The sequence below is a fragment of the Trichechus manatus genome, unplaced genomic scaffold (genome assembly GCF_000243295.1).
Source record: "Trichechus manatus latirostris isolate Lorelei unplaced genomic scaffold, TriManLat1.0 scaffold00087, whole genome shotgun sequence".
NCBI classification, from domain to species: Eukaryota; Metazoa; Chordata; class Mammalia; order Sirenia; family Trichechidae; genus Trichechus; species Trichechus manatus.
This window is the reverse complement of record NW_004444023.1, coordinates 3,805,344-3,818,800: the sequence shown is the minus strand read 5'-3', so window position 1 is coordinate 3,818,800 and position 13,457 is coordinate 3,805,344. Positions and strand designations below refer to the sequence as shown.

Below are 13,457 nucleotides of genomic sequence, written 5' to 3'. Positions count from 1 at the left end.
TTTGACCAGGGGGAACTGGGGAAACTGGGACAGTTGTATGCAGGAGAGAGGAAGGTCAGCTCTGAATGCAGAAACCAGGACCCTGGGGGGCACCGACAGAAGGGGGAGCGATACTAGGTACTGGGGCAGCCAAAGCGCACTGGGATATATAGCGAGTCAGCTTTTGGAAGGTGGGCTGGAGGGGAGGCCATCTCAGGCAAAGTACACAGCCCAGGCCAAGTCCAGAAAGTGAGAAGCTCTTTCGAGAACAAGCAGATGCTTGATGCACTGCAGCCCAGGCACCTGGAATTCGTTGCTTCATACACTCTTGAAATTCAAAGGCGAGATCACCTCCACCTGTTCTAGAGATGAGGACACTGAGGCCAAAACAGGTTTGTCCAAGTCTCAATGAGGCCGATCAGGCACCGAAATCCTGACCTTTAGACTAGACTGAGCGAAGAAGGGCGAGCCTGGTCGCCCCCTGCAGGCCACCAGGTACCCTGCAGCCTTCAGTTGACTGAGGGAGTAATGGCGCTTCTCCTCACAAAATAGGCGGGCAGCCTGTGTGGAAAGGTTGGAAAGATTAGCAGCCCCTCAAAAATATGGCCGCCCCAGCAGAGCTGTCGGCACACCCCACGTGATCTCTCACCCAGCACGCCCATGGCCGCTGACGTCTGATCGGAACCCTAATCGGATCGGACAGGCAGGACACGAACCGTCTTCCAGTGGGCGTCGCAAGCGACTCTGCGCATGCGTCTATCACTTGGACCAATTAAGAAGCCGGAAAGCGGTCGGGAAGCCCGTGTTGTGTCACTTCCGCCGCCCCTGTTTCAGGGGATAAGAAACCCGCCGCAGAAACTTCCTTCTTTCCCAGGCAACTGCCGAAGATGGCGGAGGGGCAGGTGCGGCCTCCGCGCGGGTTGGGGTGGCGTGGGTTCGCCTGGGTTCCGCTGGGTTCCGGGCCGGGACGAGGTTGAAGCCTTTTGTCCTTCGCAAATGGGTTGTGGAATCTAAGGTTGATAATTGAACACAAAAGGGGGACTTTGGGATAAGGAGAATTCGGAGGTAGTAGGAGAAACCGCTTTGGAGGAAATCGGATCTGCTCTTAGGCCGGGGACAGACTGACTAAAATGCGGACTTTCATTCCTCCTCGAGGAGCGATGGTGGGAGTTTCCCAGGAGAGGAAGAGGTAGTTTATAACTTTCTTCTCTCCGTCTCGGGAGATTGGGATGCTGGCGCCCTGGCCTTAAGTGTCCAGGTGTTCCCAGCGATGAGGAAGCAGGCGGAAGACGATTAGGCTGCCTCAGGTGGATGAGAAACCGAGGGATGGCCCGAATGTAAGCCGTTCGCCCCGGGCGCGGTGGGATCCGCCTCTGCGCCTTCCAGAGCCCCCACCCTATCCACTGCGCGGGCTGCTTCACGTGCGAGTGCCTATCTTGGTTCCCTGTGATTCCGGGTATTTTGGGATACGAAGCCTGTCTAGTAGAGCTGCCTATTGGACCTTTAGGATTGCACTGTTACTTTTTTCTTTGCTTGTGAGGCTCGTGGATGAGGGCTCTCAAGCTGCGGCGCATCCTTGGTCCCCGGGGGCACTCGGGCAATCACAACCGAAGCTTAGCTCTTAGTTTTCTGGCTCCTAGTGTAGTTCTTTGATATGTGAAGGAAAGGATGACTCTGGAAAACGTTTGCCTGTTAATTTTTTTCTAACTAGTCTACTTTGTTGGAAGGGTAAAACCACGGTTTGGAGTCTATGCAGACCTGGGCTCATTACCCTAGCTTTGTGTTCTAGGCACATGGTTAAGATATCTGAGTGCGTGTCCCAGCACTTTATTCTGGGTGCGTGGCACAGTTTGCACTCTTGTTGTGTAACTCAGTTGCTCATCACAGTAAGTCTTTAAGGGAGATCTGTCACCCTCGCTTGGCAGGTGAGGAAATTGAAGCACGGAGAATTGGAGGTTCTTGGCGGAAGTCTTGTCATGAAGGTTGTGCATTGTTGCACCGCCGTCTTGCAGTCACAAAGTATATTAAAAACAAAAAACACTTGCTGCCTATTCTAATTCATAGCAGCCGTTTAGGACAGAGTAGATACTGCCCATAGGTTTTGCAAGGCCGTAATCTTTATGGAAGCAGATTGCCGGATCTTTTCTCCCACAGAGCCGCTGGTGGGTTCCACCCACCAGCCTTTTAGGTAGTCTAGTGCTTTAACCACTGTGCCATCAGGGCTCCTTAAGTATATAATCACGGTAATTTATAACATAATGAGAGTGGTGATACTCACTAGAAAGCCTGGGTTTACTGCTTCACTTTACCCAGGGTTGCAGAGCCCCAGCCCTTTTTGAAACTCAGGTTTTTTGGCTATAAAGTGCACTGTAGAAATCTCATCTTTGAAATCGGCAAAGGATTAAGTGCTGTCAGGATCGTTGAACTTCTTTCAAAGGTTCTGCTGTTAGCAGTGAATAGTCTTGGTACAAATCCCAGCCAAATTTTAAGCTGGGCATTAAAAGCCCCATAGTGGAGCAGCCAAGATGTGAGGGGAGTTCTTAACATTTAGCGGCTGATGTGCTTGCTGATGGAAATCTTGAGTCTGCCTTTTACCATTTTTCTTGCTGTAAATTGGGGCTTGAACGGTACTTGTTATCTGGTAGTTGGACACAGAGGATGAGGTGGAACAGAAGTAGAAGGGGAAGGGGTTGCTTGTGTAGAGACGAGAGGACAGTGGGTCCCTCTCTGAGCCCTCTAACCTAATCTGTCTCCCCAGGTCCTGGTACTTGATGGCCGAGGCCATCTCCTGGGTCGCCTGGCGGCCATTGTGGCCAAGCAGGTGCTGTTGGGTAAGTGCCCTTTGCCCGCACATCCCCGCAGTTTGCTCCAACTGCAGGTCAGTGATGAGCAACAAACACCATCTTTCGTTTGAGTCTCACGACCGTGAGATCAACCCCATGCACCGCTCTGAGACCTGCCAGCCCTTCCTCCCCAGGGCGTGGGGCTCTGGAGTGATGGTCTTCTGGGCCAGCTTTAACTGGAGCATAAATCCAGCTCTGCTGATTACTGCCATGTGACTTGGGGCAAGAGGTGTCTCTCTTCAGAGCCTGAGCAGTCTTCTTGAGTGTTGTGGTCTGTGCTCTACAGCGAGGAGTGCCCCTCAGCAGTGACTACTCAGGTGGGGTGGTACGTGGAGGTTAGTGCCCATGGATGGTGGTGTCAGGTCCTCTCCTAACCTCTTCCTCTCCTGGATTGCTTCCCACTAGGCCGGAAGGTGGTGGTCGTGCGCTGTGAGGGCATCAACATTTCTGGCAATTTCTACAGGAACAAGTGTAAGTTAGGGCGTGGGAGGAGGGCTGATGAGTTGGCCTGTGAGATGCTTAGTGGTAAAAGGTGCTGATTCCTGGGCACTACAAGTCTGGGTGCTTATATGGGGAGGAGTTGGGAGTTTGGGCCAGGGGCGTTAGGTCTGATTAGACAGGGCGTCAGCTGCTCACTCCTTTCCACAGTGAAGTACCTGGCCTTCCTCCGCAAGCGCATGAACACCAACCCATCCCGCGGCCCCTACCACTTCCGGGCCCCCAGCCGCATCTTTTGGCGGACTGTGCGAGGTGAGAAGTCCCTGGGCTGCGTGTGCAGATGGCGGGTGTGTGGCCAATGATGAGGACTTCTCCCACTTCTGTTCGAGTTTCCCGACCATGAGATGACTTCACATGCACTACCATCTGAGGCCACCCATCTGCCCACCTGGGGAGGGGCGAAGGGGAAGGGGACAGCCTCCTGAGCACTACTCCTCTGTCCATAGGCATGCTGCCCCACAAGACCAAGCGTGGCCAGGCTGCCCTTGACCGCCTCAAGGTGTTTGACGGGATCCCACCCCCCTATGACAAGGTGAGCTTGACCAGGCCCTACGCAGTACCCACACACCTGGCGTCCGTGATGTTCCTTGACTACCTACATTGTTTGATCCTCATGAGAATAGCACTGGCTGAGATGCCGGACCTGGCTGTTTCACCATGTCTGTCTTGTCACTCCAGGCCTCTAAGCCCTCTCCTTCCTTCACAGAAAAAGCGAATGGTGGTTCCTGCTGCCCTCAAGGTTGTGCGACTCAAGCCCACACGTAAGGTGAGTTCCAGCCCCAGGGACTCAGGTTAGGAGTGGGTCTTCTAATTTAAGTTTGGTGAACTCATGTTCTCAAGGCCCTGGCAGATGATGGCTTATCTCACGATGGTCTGCGGATGCCCCTGTGGGCGCTGCCGATAAATGCCGATAGCTTAGCTGATGCCAAGAGGGGCGGTGCCTGTGTTGGGGGTGGATGATGGCTTTTCTGAGTTGGGGTTGGCTGGGGAAGATAATTTTGATAAATTCTCAGGATTCTCTAGGACAGGTGTTTCTTGCTGCGCAGCCCTGGGATTAGGCACTTGTACCTACTCACTTTTCTGCCTCTTTGTCCCCAGTTTGCCTACCTGGGACGCCTCGCTCATGAGGTAGGCTGGAAGTACCAGGCGGTGACAGCCACTCTGGAGGAGAAGAGGAAGGAGAAGGCTAAGCTCCATTACAGAAAGAAAAAGCAGCTTATGGTGAGGGGGCCAGGGCTAGGTTAACGGGGCACTGCACTCATGACGGGACTGGCAGGTGATGTCTCTTCTCACGATGGTCTTCGTACGCCCCTGGGGGGGCTCTGCCGACTCTGCCTAAGGCAATGCTGATGCCAGCTGGGGGTTGGGTGCAGGGGTGGGATCAGGTCCGTGGGATGGGAGTGATGACAGGACCTGTCCTGACCACTAGTTATTCTCCCTCTACAGAGGCTGCGGAAACAGGCCGAGAAGAACGTGGAGAAGAAGATCAACAGATTCACAGAGGTCCTCAAGACCCATGGACTCCTGGTCTGAGCCCAATAAAGACTGTTATTCCTCACTGGCCTGGCCTGCCCTTCCTCCATCATCATCCTGGGACATGGGGGCCTCTTCACCACAGTTAATGTCCAGGTGCCACAGGAAGCCTGGGGATGTGCCGAAAGGGCGTAGGTCAGACCCATGGCCACTGCTTCCATTTCAGGAAGGCCTTTTTCTAAAGAGTTCACAGCTAGTGACATGTTAGAACTTTTTGTAAATGGGTAGGAGCAGCAGCCAGTCACTTTGATTGCAGTTATTTGCAAAAGTAAAAACCAGTTGCAAGGAACTCTAAATAGTAAATGGGGCACTTGCGTGGAAAACATTCTGCGTGGTTTTATACCATACTCTGCAGCTGTTAGAATGTTCCAGAAAGCTTGTATGCACCGTATGATCCTGGGGTGTGGGTATTTATAAATGCATGAATCAGGAAGAGCTGGCACCAAGGGGCCACAGGCACTGCCCTTAATTACTTCCCTCTATTTTGTAATTAAAAACTAATAAATTATTTGTAAACAAGATTGGTGTCTTTGCACTATGTCTGGTCCAGAGACAGACCCCAGGGAGATCACTCTTGGCACAAAAGGGATTAAAGAGTAAAGCTTGGCTGTCTGGGTTCAGGTCTTTACCATAAATCAGAGTTGCTCTGCAGTCTGCACTTGATGGAAGAAGGGACTTTTGTACAGACCATTGGTGTGCCAAGAATTTTTCTGGAGAGTTAAATGCCTGGGCAAGCCTACTGAACAGCTTTTATTAATTGTGCCCTGTGGGGCCTGGTGGTAGAGGGGAACATCTTAATTTATAGAGCTTTTCTTCATTCTAATTTAGCTGCAAAGTATGGAATTAACCAGATTTTTATCAATCTCCCATTGAGGCACACGGGTTTCTGATCTTGTAGCCACACTGAGGGGCATGGCTGTGCACCTAGTCATTCTTTTGTGTATTGAAACTTGAGCACTATTAAATCCATTGCCAACTGAGTCGATTCCAACTCAGTGGCCTATAGGACAGTAGAACTGTAGGGTTTCCAAGGAGGTGCTGGTGGATTTGAACTGCTGACTTTTTTGGTTTGCAGCTGTAGCACGCTGTGGGTCTTAATCATTGTGCCACCTGGGAACTACAGACATTATGAAACATTAGGAGTGTTAAAATTGAAAACTTATCCATAGACTCTATCTTGAGGCCCTTTATCTTGGGTATACCAAGATGAATTCCTGAAGGGGAGACCCTCAATGAGATGGATTGATAGTGGCTGCAACAATGGGCCAAAGTATAACAATTGTGAGGACACTGCAGGACCAGGCAGTTCTGTTGTACATAGGGTCTCTTGAGTCAACCAACTCTATGGCACCTAACAACAGTGATGGGGCGTTCTGAGTATTTAGCCCTTTCCTGTCGGCCTCAGCTCACGAGGCTTGAGTACAAGTGACTGGTGGGATCACCTTAGTAAGTGGCGTAGTCTGGCTCAAACATAGTAAAGGAAGTAGATACTGTCATCAAAAAGGGAGTTCTAAGATTGACTTTTGGGTTTGATGGACAATACTTAGAAATACTACTGATTTAGGACTTAAGTATTTAAATGTATCCCAACACAAAGCCTGTCTCAGCCCCACCCACAAGGGCAGGAATGACTTTTAACAGTCAAATATAAGATTGCAAAGTTGGTCTTGATTTAATGTGGTTTATTTTGTTGAGAATATACAGAGCAAAACATACACCAATTCAACTGTACAATTCAGTGACGATTACATTCAAGTCTTGCAACCGTTGCCACCTACCTTTTCTGAGTTGTTCCTTCCCCGTTAAACTCCCTGCCCCCTAAGCTTCCTATCTAACTGCAGTTTGAGCCCACGTAGATAATGGGTATTCTGAGTTAAGTGGTGAGGGTGGTCATCTTCTAGCCTGTTGGTGGCATTTCTGCTGCAAAATGCTAGAAAATGTGTCTGGAATTTGACAAAGCCAGGAAAATATTCCCTCATGGGGTAGTAAGTGGAATTTGCTCAAGTTTATTATTAGACACCAACACTTTTTAAAACACTGGTCAAAGAATCAGTGTAGTGGGTTGTAACCAACATTGAAATAAAGGAAATGGACTAGAACTAAAAAAATGTGTTACAGGAAGGAAAGGAAAGTAGAATTACGAAAACTTGTTTCAGATAACTAGAGGGAGAATTGAAGGAGGGACGGAGAAAGGTGGGGCAAAAGAAGAAAAGGGAGAACTGATTACAATATAGAACGTCCTACCATGGTCAAAAAAAGTTTGAAAGCTATGCACCTTAACATCTCCACATTGCTTTCATCCCTTCAGACCAAGTATGTATTTTTGCTTTTTTCCCTTATCGTCAGAATTGCACAAGCTACTCTGAGCACATCTGCAAAATACTGAGCATTTAAAAAACTAGAAAGGAAGTCACACCTAACCTGGAGAGGAAACCACTGGGACTGTTTGGGTATTTCCTTCCAGGCTTTTTTCTAATATCTTTTGTTTGTGGTTCTACCCACATTGTAGGTACAACTGGGGGTCTTGCTTTTCTTTTTTTTAAGATGAGTATCATAAGTCCTTTTCCAAATTATTCACACACCCCAGAAATTAGTTTTTGTTGAAAATAAAGATACTACTAGGGGAACACACAGAAGTATCTAAACCATAAAATGAAAAATCCCTGCCCCTTAATATTAGCTACCCTCAGCGGGACTGAAATAATTAAATTTTTAATTTTATTATTCAAAATTCCACAAAGCTAGTCAGTGTAAAGAAAGAAACTTTTGACTGAATTTTTATAGCATTTGTTTCTCCGATGTTATAATTTGAAAAAGCATTAAGACTTTTGAGACCATATATCAAACCCGTTGCTGTTGAGTCGACTCAGAGTACAGAGATACAGAGTAGAACTCCATAGGTTTTCTTGGCTGTAATTTTTATGGAGGCAGATAACCAGGCCTTTGTTCCACAGCACTACTGGGTGAGTCTGAACCGCCAAACTTTATGAGTATTTCTGAGCCTCTGGCATCTCCCACCTCCTCTACAATTTAGGAGGCAATTTTGGTGAGAAGAAAGCTTAGGGTTCAGATCCTCCTGGTTTTATTTCCTGACTGCCTTTGGCTAAAAGTGTGACCCTGACTTCACCCCTCCTCTCTCAGCCTCAGTCCTCGTTCTCCTTTTCCAAGAGTAACCACAGTACTATCAAGGTGGGAGGAGCGATTGAACATGCATTTCCAGAGAGGGGACTGACACTGAAGGAAGAAACCCCCAATTCAATTAGGACAAGACTTCACTAAGGGAAGAGGCAGGAGATACCTGCGTGTGCCAAGGCCTGGAGTTTGAAATCCTGCAGCAAAGTCCAAGTCACCCCGGGGGGGTGGGGGATGCCAGGGTTGTCTAGAGACATCAGGTGGTCATTACCACTGCCCAGCATAGGGCCTAGTACACAGTAGGTGCTCATCAAACGTGAGCTGAATATAAAGAGGGCATACCGTTCCTTCTTTATAATAGGTGATTAGGAACAATGGACTGCCTGAGTTCAATCCCGACTCTGCTTCTCAATTTCTGTGACATATGAAGCAGCTGTACTTCAGTTCCCCCAGCAATAAAATGGGAATATCAACAGAACCATCCTTAGAGAGTTGTTCTGATGACTAAGTGAATAAAGTGCTTATTATTAGCACAATGTCTAGCACGTTGAAATCGTTTTTTAAGAGTGTAATTTTAAAATTATCAGTTATAGACTTGTCCAGCATGGTAGCCATTAGCCACACATGGCTATTTAAATTTAGATCTAATTAAATGAAAAATTCAAGTCAGTCGCACACGCCACATTTCCAGTGATCAAAAGCCTCTCGTGGCCACCGCCTACCTTGCTGGACAGCGCAAATCCGGAACACTTACACTACCACAGAAGGTCCTGGAGCGCTGCTATAGACAGAAAAACAGTATAAGCAGGGCTTCCCCCGACCTCGCCCCCCTCCCCTCCAATTCATTGTCTGGGGATGAAATAGGTAGAAGAAGTAAGCGATTTACTAAATTACAGAAAGTTCATCAGCAGATCTCGCCCCTCCCAAAAATGGCGCTGCGCTGCACATGCTCCTACGACCTTCCGGTCGCGTGCCCCGCAGAAAGACGGCCGCCGCCGCATCTGGTTTGAACCCTGCACGAACAAGGCCATGCGGTCCCCAAGCCCCACAAAGATCCCCTGCCCTGCAGAAACATGACAGCCACCCTCTAACTCTAGCGATGACGTAGGCGCTTTCAAGGTTGGTCACGCCTCCCAGCCTGAACTAATGTGCCCTGCACAATGATGGCCTAAGAGTCTCGTGAGACCAGAACAGTCGCGTCCGTACAGTCCTCCAATCGCGAGGTTGGTTAGAGCCGCCTGTCAACCAGAGTCGCGCCTAAGGAACCGCCGAAATCCGGGATAGGCCTCCCCCAACTCCCACCCCCACCCCCGCCTCCTAAACGTCACTTCCTCTCGTGTGCCTGTGCAGCCGATAAGGAAGCGCCGACGTAGCTGTGGCTCTCTTTTTTCCAAGCGGCCGGGAAGATGGCGGACATTCAGGTGTGAGCTCGGTCCTGGCGCCGAGGATGCAGGATCCGCCCGGGGCCTCGGGGGCGCGTCCTGAAGAGCTGAGCCCCTGTGTTCTCGTTTGGGACTTAATTCGGAGCATTCTCGATTTCCTAGAGATTGACTCTGGCAGAGGACGCGTGGTTTTGGATTAATCTAGATTGGCGCTTCATAAATTCTTGGGGCGCCGCGCTTGGTGCTTAATGGAGGTTTCAATAGTTTGTAGGGCATATCCTCTTAAGATTCAAAGTTTAAGGGATGATTTTTCTGGAGGTCTCGGACCTTGAGAGTTAATCCTGTGAGAACTGAGTCCTAAGGGCTGATCCAGGGAGCCGTCGTTCTGGTACTTAGCAGTGAAACCCGATGTTAAGTTGGGAGTGACGCCTGAATGGGGCGGGAGGACCTTGTGTCTTGGAGAATAAACCTTGCTGAAAGGTGTCCGGGGTGTTAGAGGGGTAATTCTTGCTTTCCAGGTTTAAGAGGCGAGTTATGCGGGCAGCAGGAGGTGTTTTGCAATATAAATGTTGAAATAACCCCTAGTTTAGAATTGAGTCTTTGATTTATAGGTAAATTCCGGGTGGGAGTGTTTTAGAGGGTAATTCTGGCCTCTGAGCCATGAGGTGGATTCTTGGGTCTTTTGGTTTTGGGGGTTAATTCTGGAAGGTGGGTAGTATTCTGGGGGTCAGCTTTAGAAAAGCTGGGCTGTGGGGGTAAATGCTGTGGAGGATAGGGTTTGAAGAGCTCTGCCTGCCCCACACGTACCAGATTCTTTCTCATCTCTGCAGACCGAGCGTGCCTACCAAAAGCAGCCGACCATCTTCCAAAACAAAAAGAGGGTCCTGCTGGGAGAAACTGGCAAGGAGAAGCTCCCGCGTTATTACAAGAACATCGGTTTGGGTTTCAAGACACCCAAGGAGGTACAGGGACTCTTCAGAAGAGAAAATAAGACCTTTATGCCCCTCCACGTGTGCCCAAACCAAGTTGCCGTGCCCATATTTGAATGGCTGCCCAGGGGCTGCTGGGAATTAGAGTTTGCCTCCGAGGCCACACCCCCTGCTCTCTTCAAAAATTTCCTGTCCGGTGCTCACTTAATTCTCTTCCTTATCCCGTTCAGGCTATTGAAGGCACCTACATTGACAAGAAATGCCCTTTCACTGGTAACGTCTCCATCCGAGGGCGCATTCTGTCTGGTGAGTGAGGAAGGCAAGGAGCCTGGATCCCTCGGTCTGAGAGTGGAGGACGCTAGAGGCCAGGACCATTGAGTTCTGACAGGGGAAAGGGCTGAGAGTCTGAGGTCTGAACAGCTGAGTCCCTGATATGGAAAGGGGGTTGGGGTCCAGCACTCCTGGGCCAGGGGGCACTTGCAGATGATGTTTAGTTTCGCGATGGCCTTTGGATGGTAGCTGGGCTTCTTGGGAGCCCTGTTCAGCAGCTCCCAATTCCCAGCATCCCCTGGGTGACCCAGGCCCCCCTATGGAATCTGACCCAGAGTCTGTCCCCTCCCCCAGGCGTGGTGACCAAGATGAAGATGCAGAGGACCATTGTCATCCGCAGAGACTACCTCCACTACATCCGAAAATACAATCGCTTCGAGAAGCGCCACAAGAACATGTCCGTGCACCTGTCTCCCTGCTTCAGGTGAGCACAGGGCACCTGACTGGGGTGGCATTTCTGTCAAAGCCTGAATAGGAATGTTCTAGGAGTTAGAAGTCTTAGGATCAGAAGGCTAGACAGACTGTTGTGCCAGCCAGGAACCTTAGCAAGACGGGAATTTGAGGGCTTGTTCATTTAACCATTGTTTTGTGTGTAGTTTCCCCATGCCTGACTTGGTGGTTGATGCTGAGGGTCCCATGGTGAGTGCAGTATGAGGTCCTGCTGTCATGGGAAACACAATCTAGTAGGGTGGGCATCAGGCAGTGGACAGGTGAAAGGATGACTGGAGCTGGGGCAGCCCTCCTTGGGCGGGGGGGTGCTGGCGGAGGAGGCGACTTGCAGACAGATGCAGCAAGTACTAAGGCTGGCCTGGGAGTCCTTTGCACTCATCTGGAATGATCGGGGGCCTGACCTGGGTGTTCCCAGGATCCCTTTGTCTGCCCTGGGGGGATCGGCTGTAGACTATTGGGGAGCACAGGTGGAGGTGGGGAGGCTGCCTTGAGCCGGTGACCACCCTTGGGGCCTCCGGTTTTGTCGTGTGAGGAGATGACAACGATACCTGACTGAGGTGCCTGGAGCGGGGGGGCTACCGCTACCACCCGTTGCTGTTGAGAAAACTCTGACTCATGGTGATCCCATGTGTGTCAGAGTAAAATGGCACTTCATAGCGTCTTCGGTGGCTGATTTTTCAGAAGCAGATGGCCAGGCCTTTCTTCTGAGACACGTCTAGGGGGACTTGAACTTAACCAGCTGAGCACTTAACCATTTGTGCTGCCCAGGGTGTGGGGTTAGTGCACTGGGTAAGATAGAAACTGGAGCTTCTTTGGGGTTTGGAGGAGCCAGAGCAGATGGGTCTGCTCAGAGTCACTGGGCCCCTTCTGATGACATGGTGGCTGTCCCTTCCTTAGGGACGTCCAGATCGGCGACATCGTCACAGTGGGCGAGTGCCGGCCCTTGAGCAAGACTGTGCGCTTCAACGTGCTCAAGGTGACCAAGGCCGCCGGCACCAAGAAGCAGTTTCAGAAGTTCTGATTCCAGATGCCTACCGCCGCCGACCGCCGGCACCGAGAAGCCGTTACAGAAGCTTTGAGCCCAAATACTGTCACTACCGCTGCCACCACCCCAAGTGAAATAAAGTTATTTTTTCCCATTCACAGACCAGACTCATGGGGTCTTTCAGGGGGCCTGGAGGTGATTGTTCCTGGAATGTAGTGGGGTTGACACTAAAGTTCAGGTTCATTTTCATCCTCTGGGGAGTAAGGACGGGAATGGGGACCAGATCCCCACCTCCTGTCTGCAATTCATTTCTGGGTGAAGGACAAAAACGAACCTGCCCTAGATGCTCCTCGTCTCTGTGGGTCTCTGCTGCCTCCTCTTGGTCCTTGTCAGTCCTGCTTGGTGGCTGATTAAACAAGTCCATCTACCCCAGTGTTGAGCTCCTCCCCACCCCCCCAATCCCTGGGGAGGAAGTGAGGGCGGAGGCTCCGGGGTCCTCCCCACCTCTGGTCTAGGGCATTGGCTAGGAGGCCTAAGTGGGCTTGAGGCTTTCCCAGGTCCCTGGCTATAGAAATAGGAGGGTTTTGATTTCAGCCTGGGCCCTCCTGTGTCCCATGACAGCAAAGGTGGGAGCAGGAAGTACAGCCTGGGCTCTGCCCAGTTGGCCATAGAGACACTTCTAGGCCCTACTCTCAAGTGGCTGCCCACCCCACTGCAGAAGAGGAAGCAGGCTCAGAGAGGCCAAAGCCTCAGCCTGGAGTCTCAGGAAGTAGCTGAGCTTGAGCAGGAACCCAAGTGTCAGGTTCTGGAAACTTCCTTTGTACCAGCTGCCTCTTAAAACCAAGGAAAGAAATGGGCCTGGGGGCAGGTGGCACAGTGAAGGCCAGGCCTGAGCCACCTGGACCCCAGCTCAGCAGTGCCAGGGTTTCAGCCTGGAGGTGGGACTGATGGAGAGACAGGTGGATGGAAGGGGAGGCAGAGGCAGAAGTCCCTAAGGAGAGAAATTAGAGATAAGGGGATGTGGGAGCAGGGCCAGGATGCTATTGAGGCGCAGGCAAATTTAGGGAAAGAAACTGCCAGGGTGGCAGATGCCCACCTTGAGTGCTGAGAGGTTAAGAGTGGGAAGTCGGAGCCAGGCAGAGGGGCCTGGAGTGTCAGGGTGGAGACAGGCTCCGCTGGACACAACAAGAAACTACAGAGTCGAGAAGCTGTGGACAGGACTGATGGTTTTAGAAACAGCTGGAGAGAGATGAGCGTTACACAAAGAGGAGGAAGAGGGGTTGAGGCAGGAGGGAGGCGCGGAGGCTTGGGGTGGAGGGCAGAGACGGATGGACTGCTCCTGCTGGCTTTGTCCCTCAGGCCCTGGTGGTGTGGGATCCCCGGTCCCTGTCCCCCA

At 50.9% G+C, this 13,457-nt stretch overlaps 2 protein-coding genes and 5 non-coding genes across 7 annotated transcripts; all 7 read left to right on the top strand.

The window, feature by feature from the left end:
• The first annotated feature begins 796 nt into the window (after window positions 1-796).
• Window positions 797-5,372, top strand: RPL13A (ribosomal protein L13a). Its single transcript, XM_004381650.3, has 8 exons — window positions 797-881; window positions 2,738-2,810; window positions 3,228-3,293; window positions 3,471-3,572; window positions 3,767-3,852; window positions 4,027-4,086; window positions 4,419-4,541; window positions 4,767-5,372. Exons 1-8 carry the CDS (start codon window positions 867-869, stop codon window positions 4,851-4,853), a joined length of 612 nt encoding a protein of 203 aa, XP_004381707.1. The 5' UTR covers window positions 797-866; the 3' UTR covers window positions 4,854-5,372.
• On the top strand, window positions 2,855-2,938 carry LOC111821527 (small nucleolar RNA Z195/SNORD33/SNORD32 family). Its single transcript, XR_002824913.1, has one exon. It is a non-coding gene; the product is annotated as a small nucleolar RNA Z195/SNORD33/SNORD32 family (small nucleolar RNA).
• On the top strand, window positions 3,612-3,696 carry LOC111821521 (small nucleolar RNA Z195/SNORD33/SNORD32 family). The gene has a single exon (XR_002824908.1). It is a non-coding gene; the product is annotated as a small nucleolar RNA Z195/SNORD33/SNORD32 family (small nucleolar RNA).
• LOC111821528 (small nucleolar RNA SNORD34) lies at window positions 3,890-3,960 on the top strand. The gene has a single exon (XR_002824914.1). It is a non-coding gene; the product is annotated as a small nucleolar RNA SNORD34 (small nucleolar RNA).
• Window positions 4,166-4,252, top strand: LOC111821529 (small nucleolar RNA SNORD35). The gene has a single exon (XR_002824915.1). It is a non-coding gene; the product is annotated as a small nucleolar RNA SNORD35 (small nucleolar RNA).
• On the top strand, window positions 4,592-4,679 carry LOC111821530 (small nucleolar RNA SNORD35). The gene has a single exon (XR_002824916.1). It is a non-coding gene; the product is annotated as a small nucleolar RNA SNORD35 (small nucleolar RNA).
• A 3,927-nt stretch (window positions 5,373-9,299) lies between the features above and the next one.
• RPS11 (ribosomal protein S11) lies at window positions 9,300-12,224 on the top strand. Its single transcript, XM_004381649.2, has 5 exons — window positions 9,300-9,406; window positions 10,198-10,329; window positions 10,527-10,602; window positions 10,921-11,050; window positions 11,974-12,224. The coding sequence occupies exons 1-5, from the start codon at window positions 9,392-9,394 to the stop codon at window positions 12,095-12,097; spliced, it is 477 nt and encodes a 158-aa protein (XP_004381706.1). The 5' UTR covers window positions 9,300-9,391; the 3' UTR covers window positions 12,098-12,224.
• Window positions 12,225-13,457: the final 1,233 nt, after the last annotated feature.

Coding starts and splice junctions, on each gene's coding strand:
- RPS11 (XM_004381649.2), top strand. Junction 10,330..10,526: donor GTTTCAAGACACCCAAGGAG/GTACAGGGACTC, acceptor TATCCCGTTCAG/GCTATTGAAGGCACCTACAT. Junction 11,051..11,973: donor CACCTGTCTCCCTGCTTCAG/GTGAGCACAGGG, acceptor TCCCTTCCTTAG/GGACGTCCAGATCGGCGACA.
- RPL13A (XM_004381650.3), top strand. Junction 2,811..3,227: donor GGCCAAGCAGGTGCTGTTGG/GTAAGTGCCCTT, acceptor GCTTCCCACTAG/GCCGGAAGGTGGTGGTCGTG. Junction 3,573..3,766: donor CTTTTGGCGGACTGTGCGAG/GTGAGAAGTCCC, acceptor CTCTGTCCATAG/GCATGCTGCCCCACAAGACC.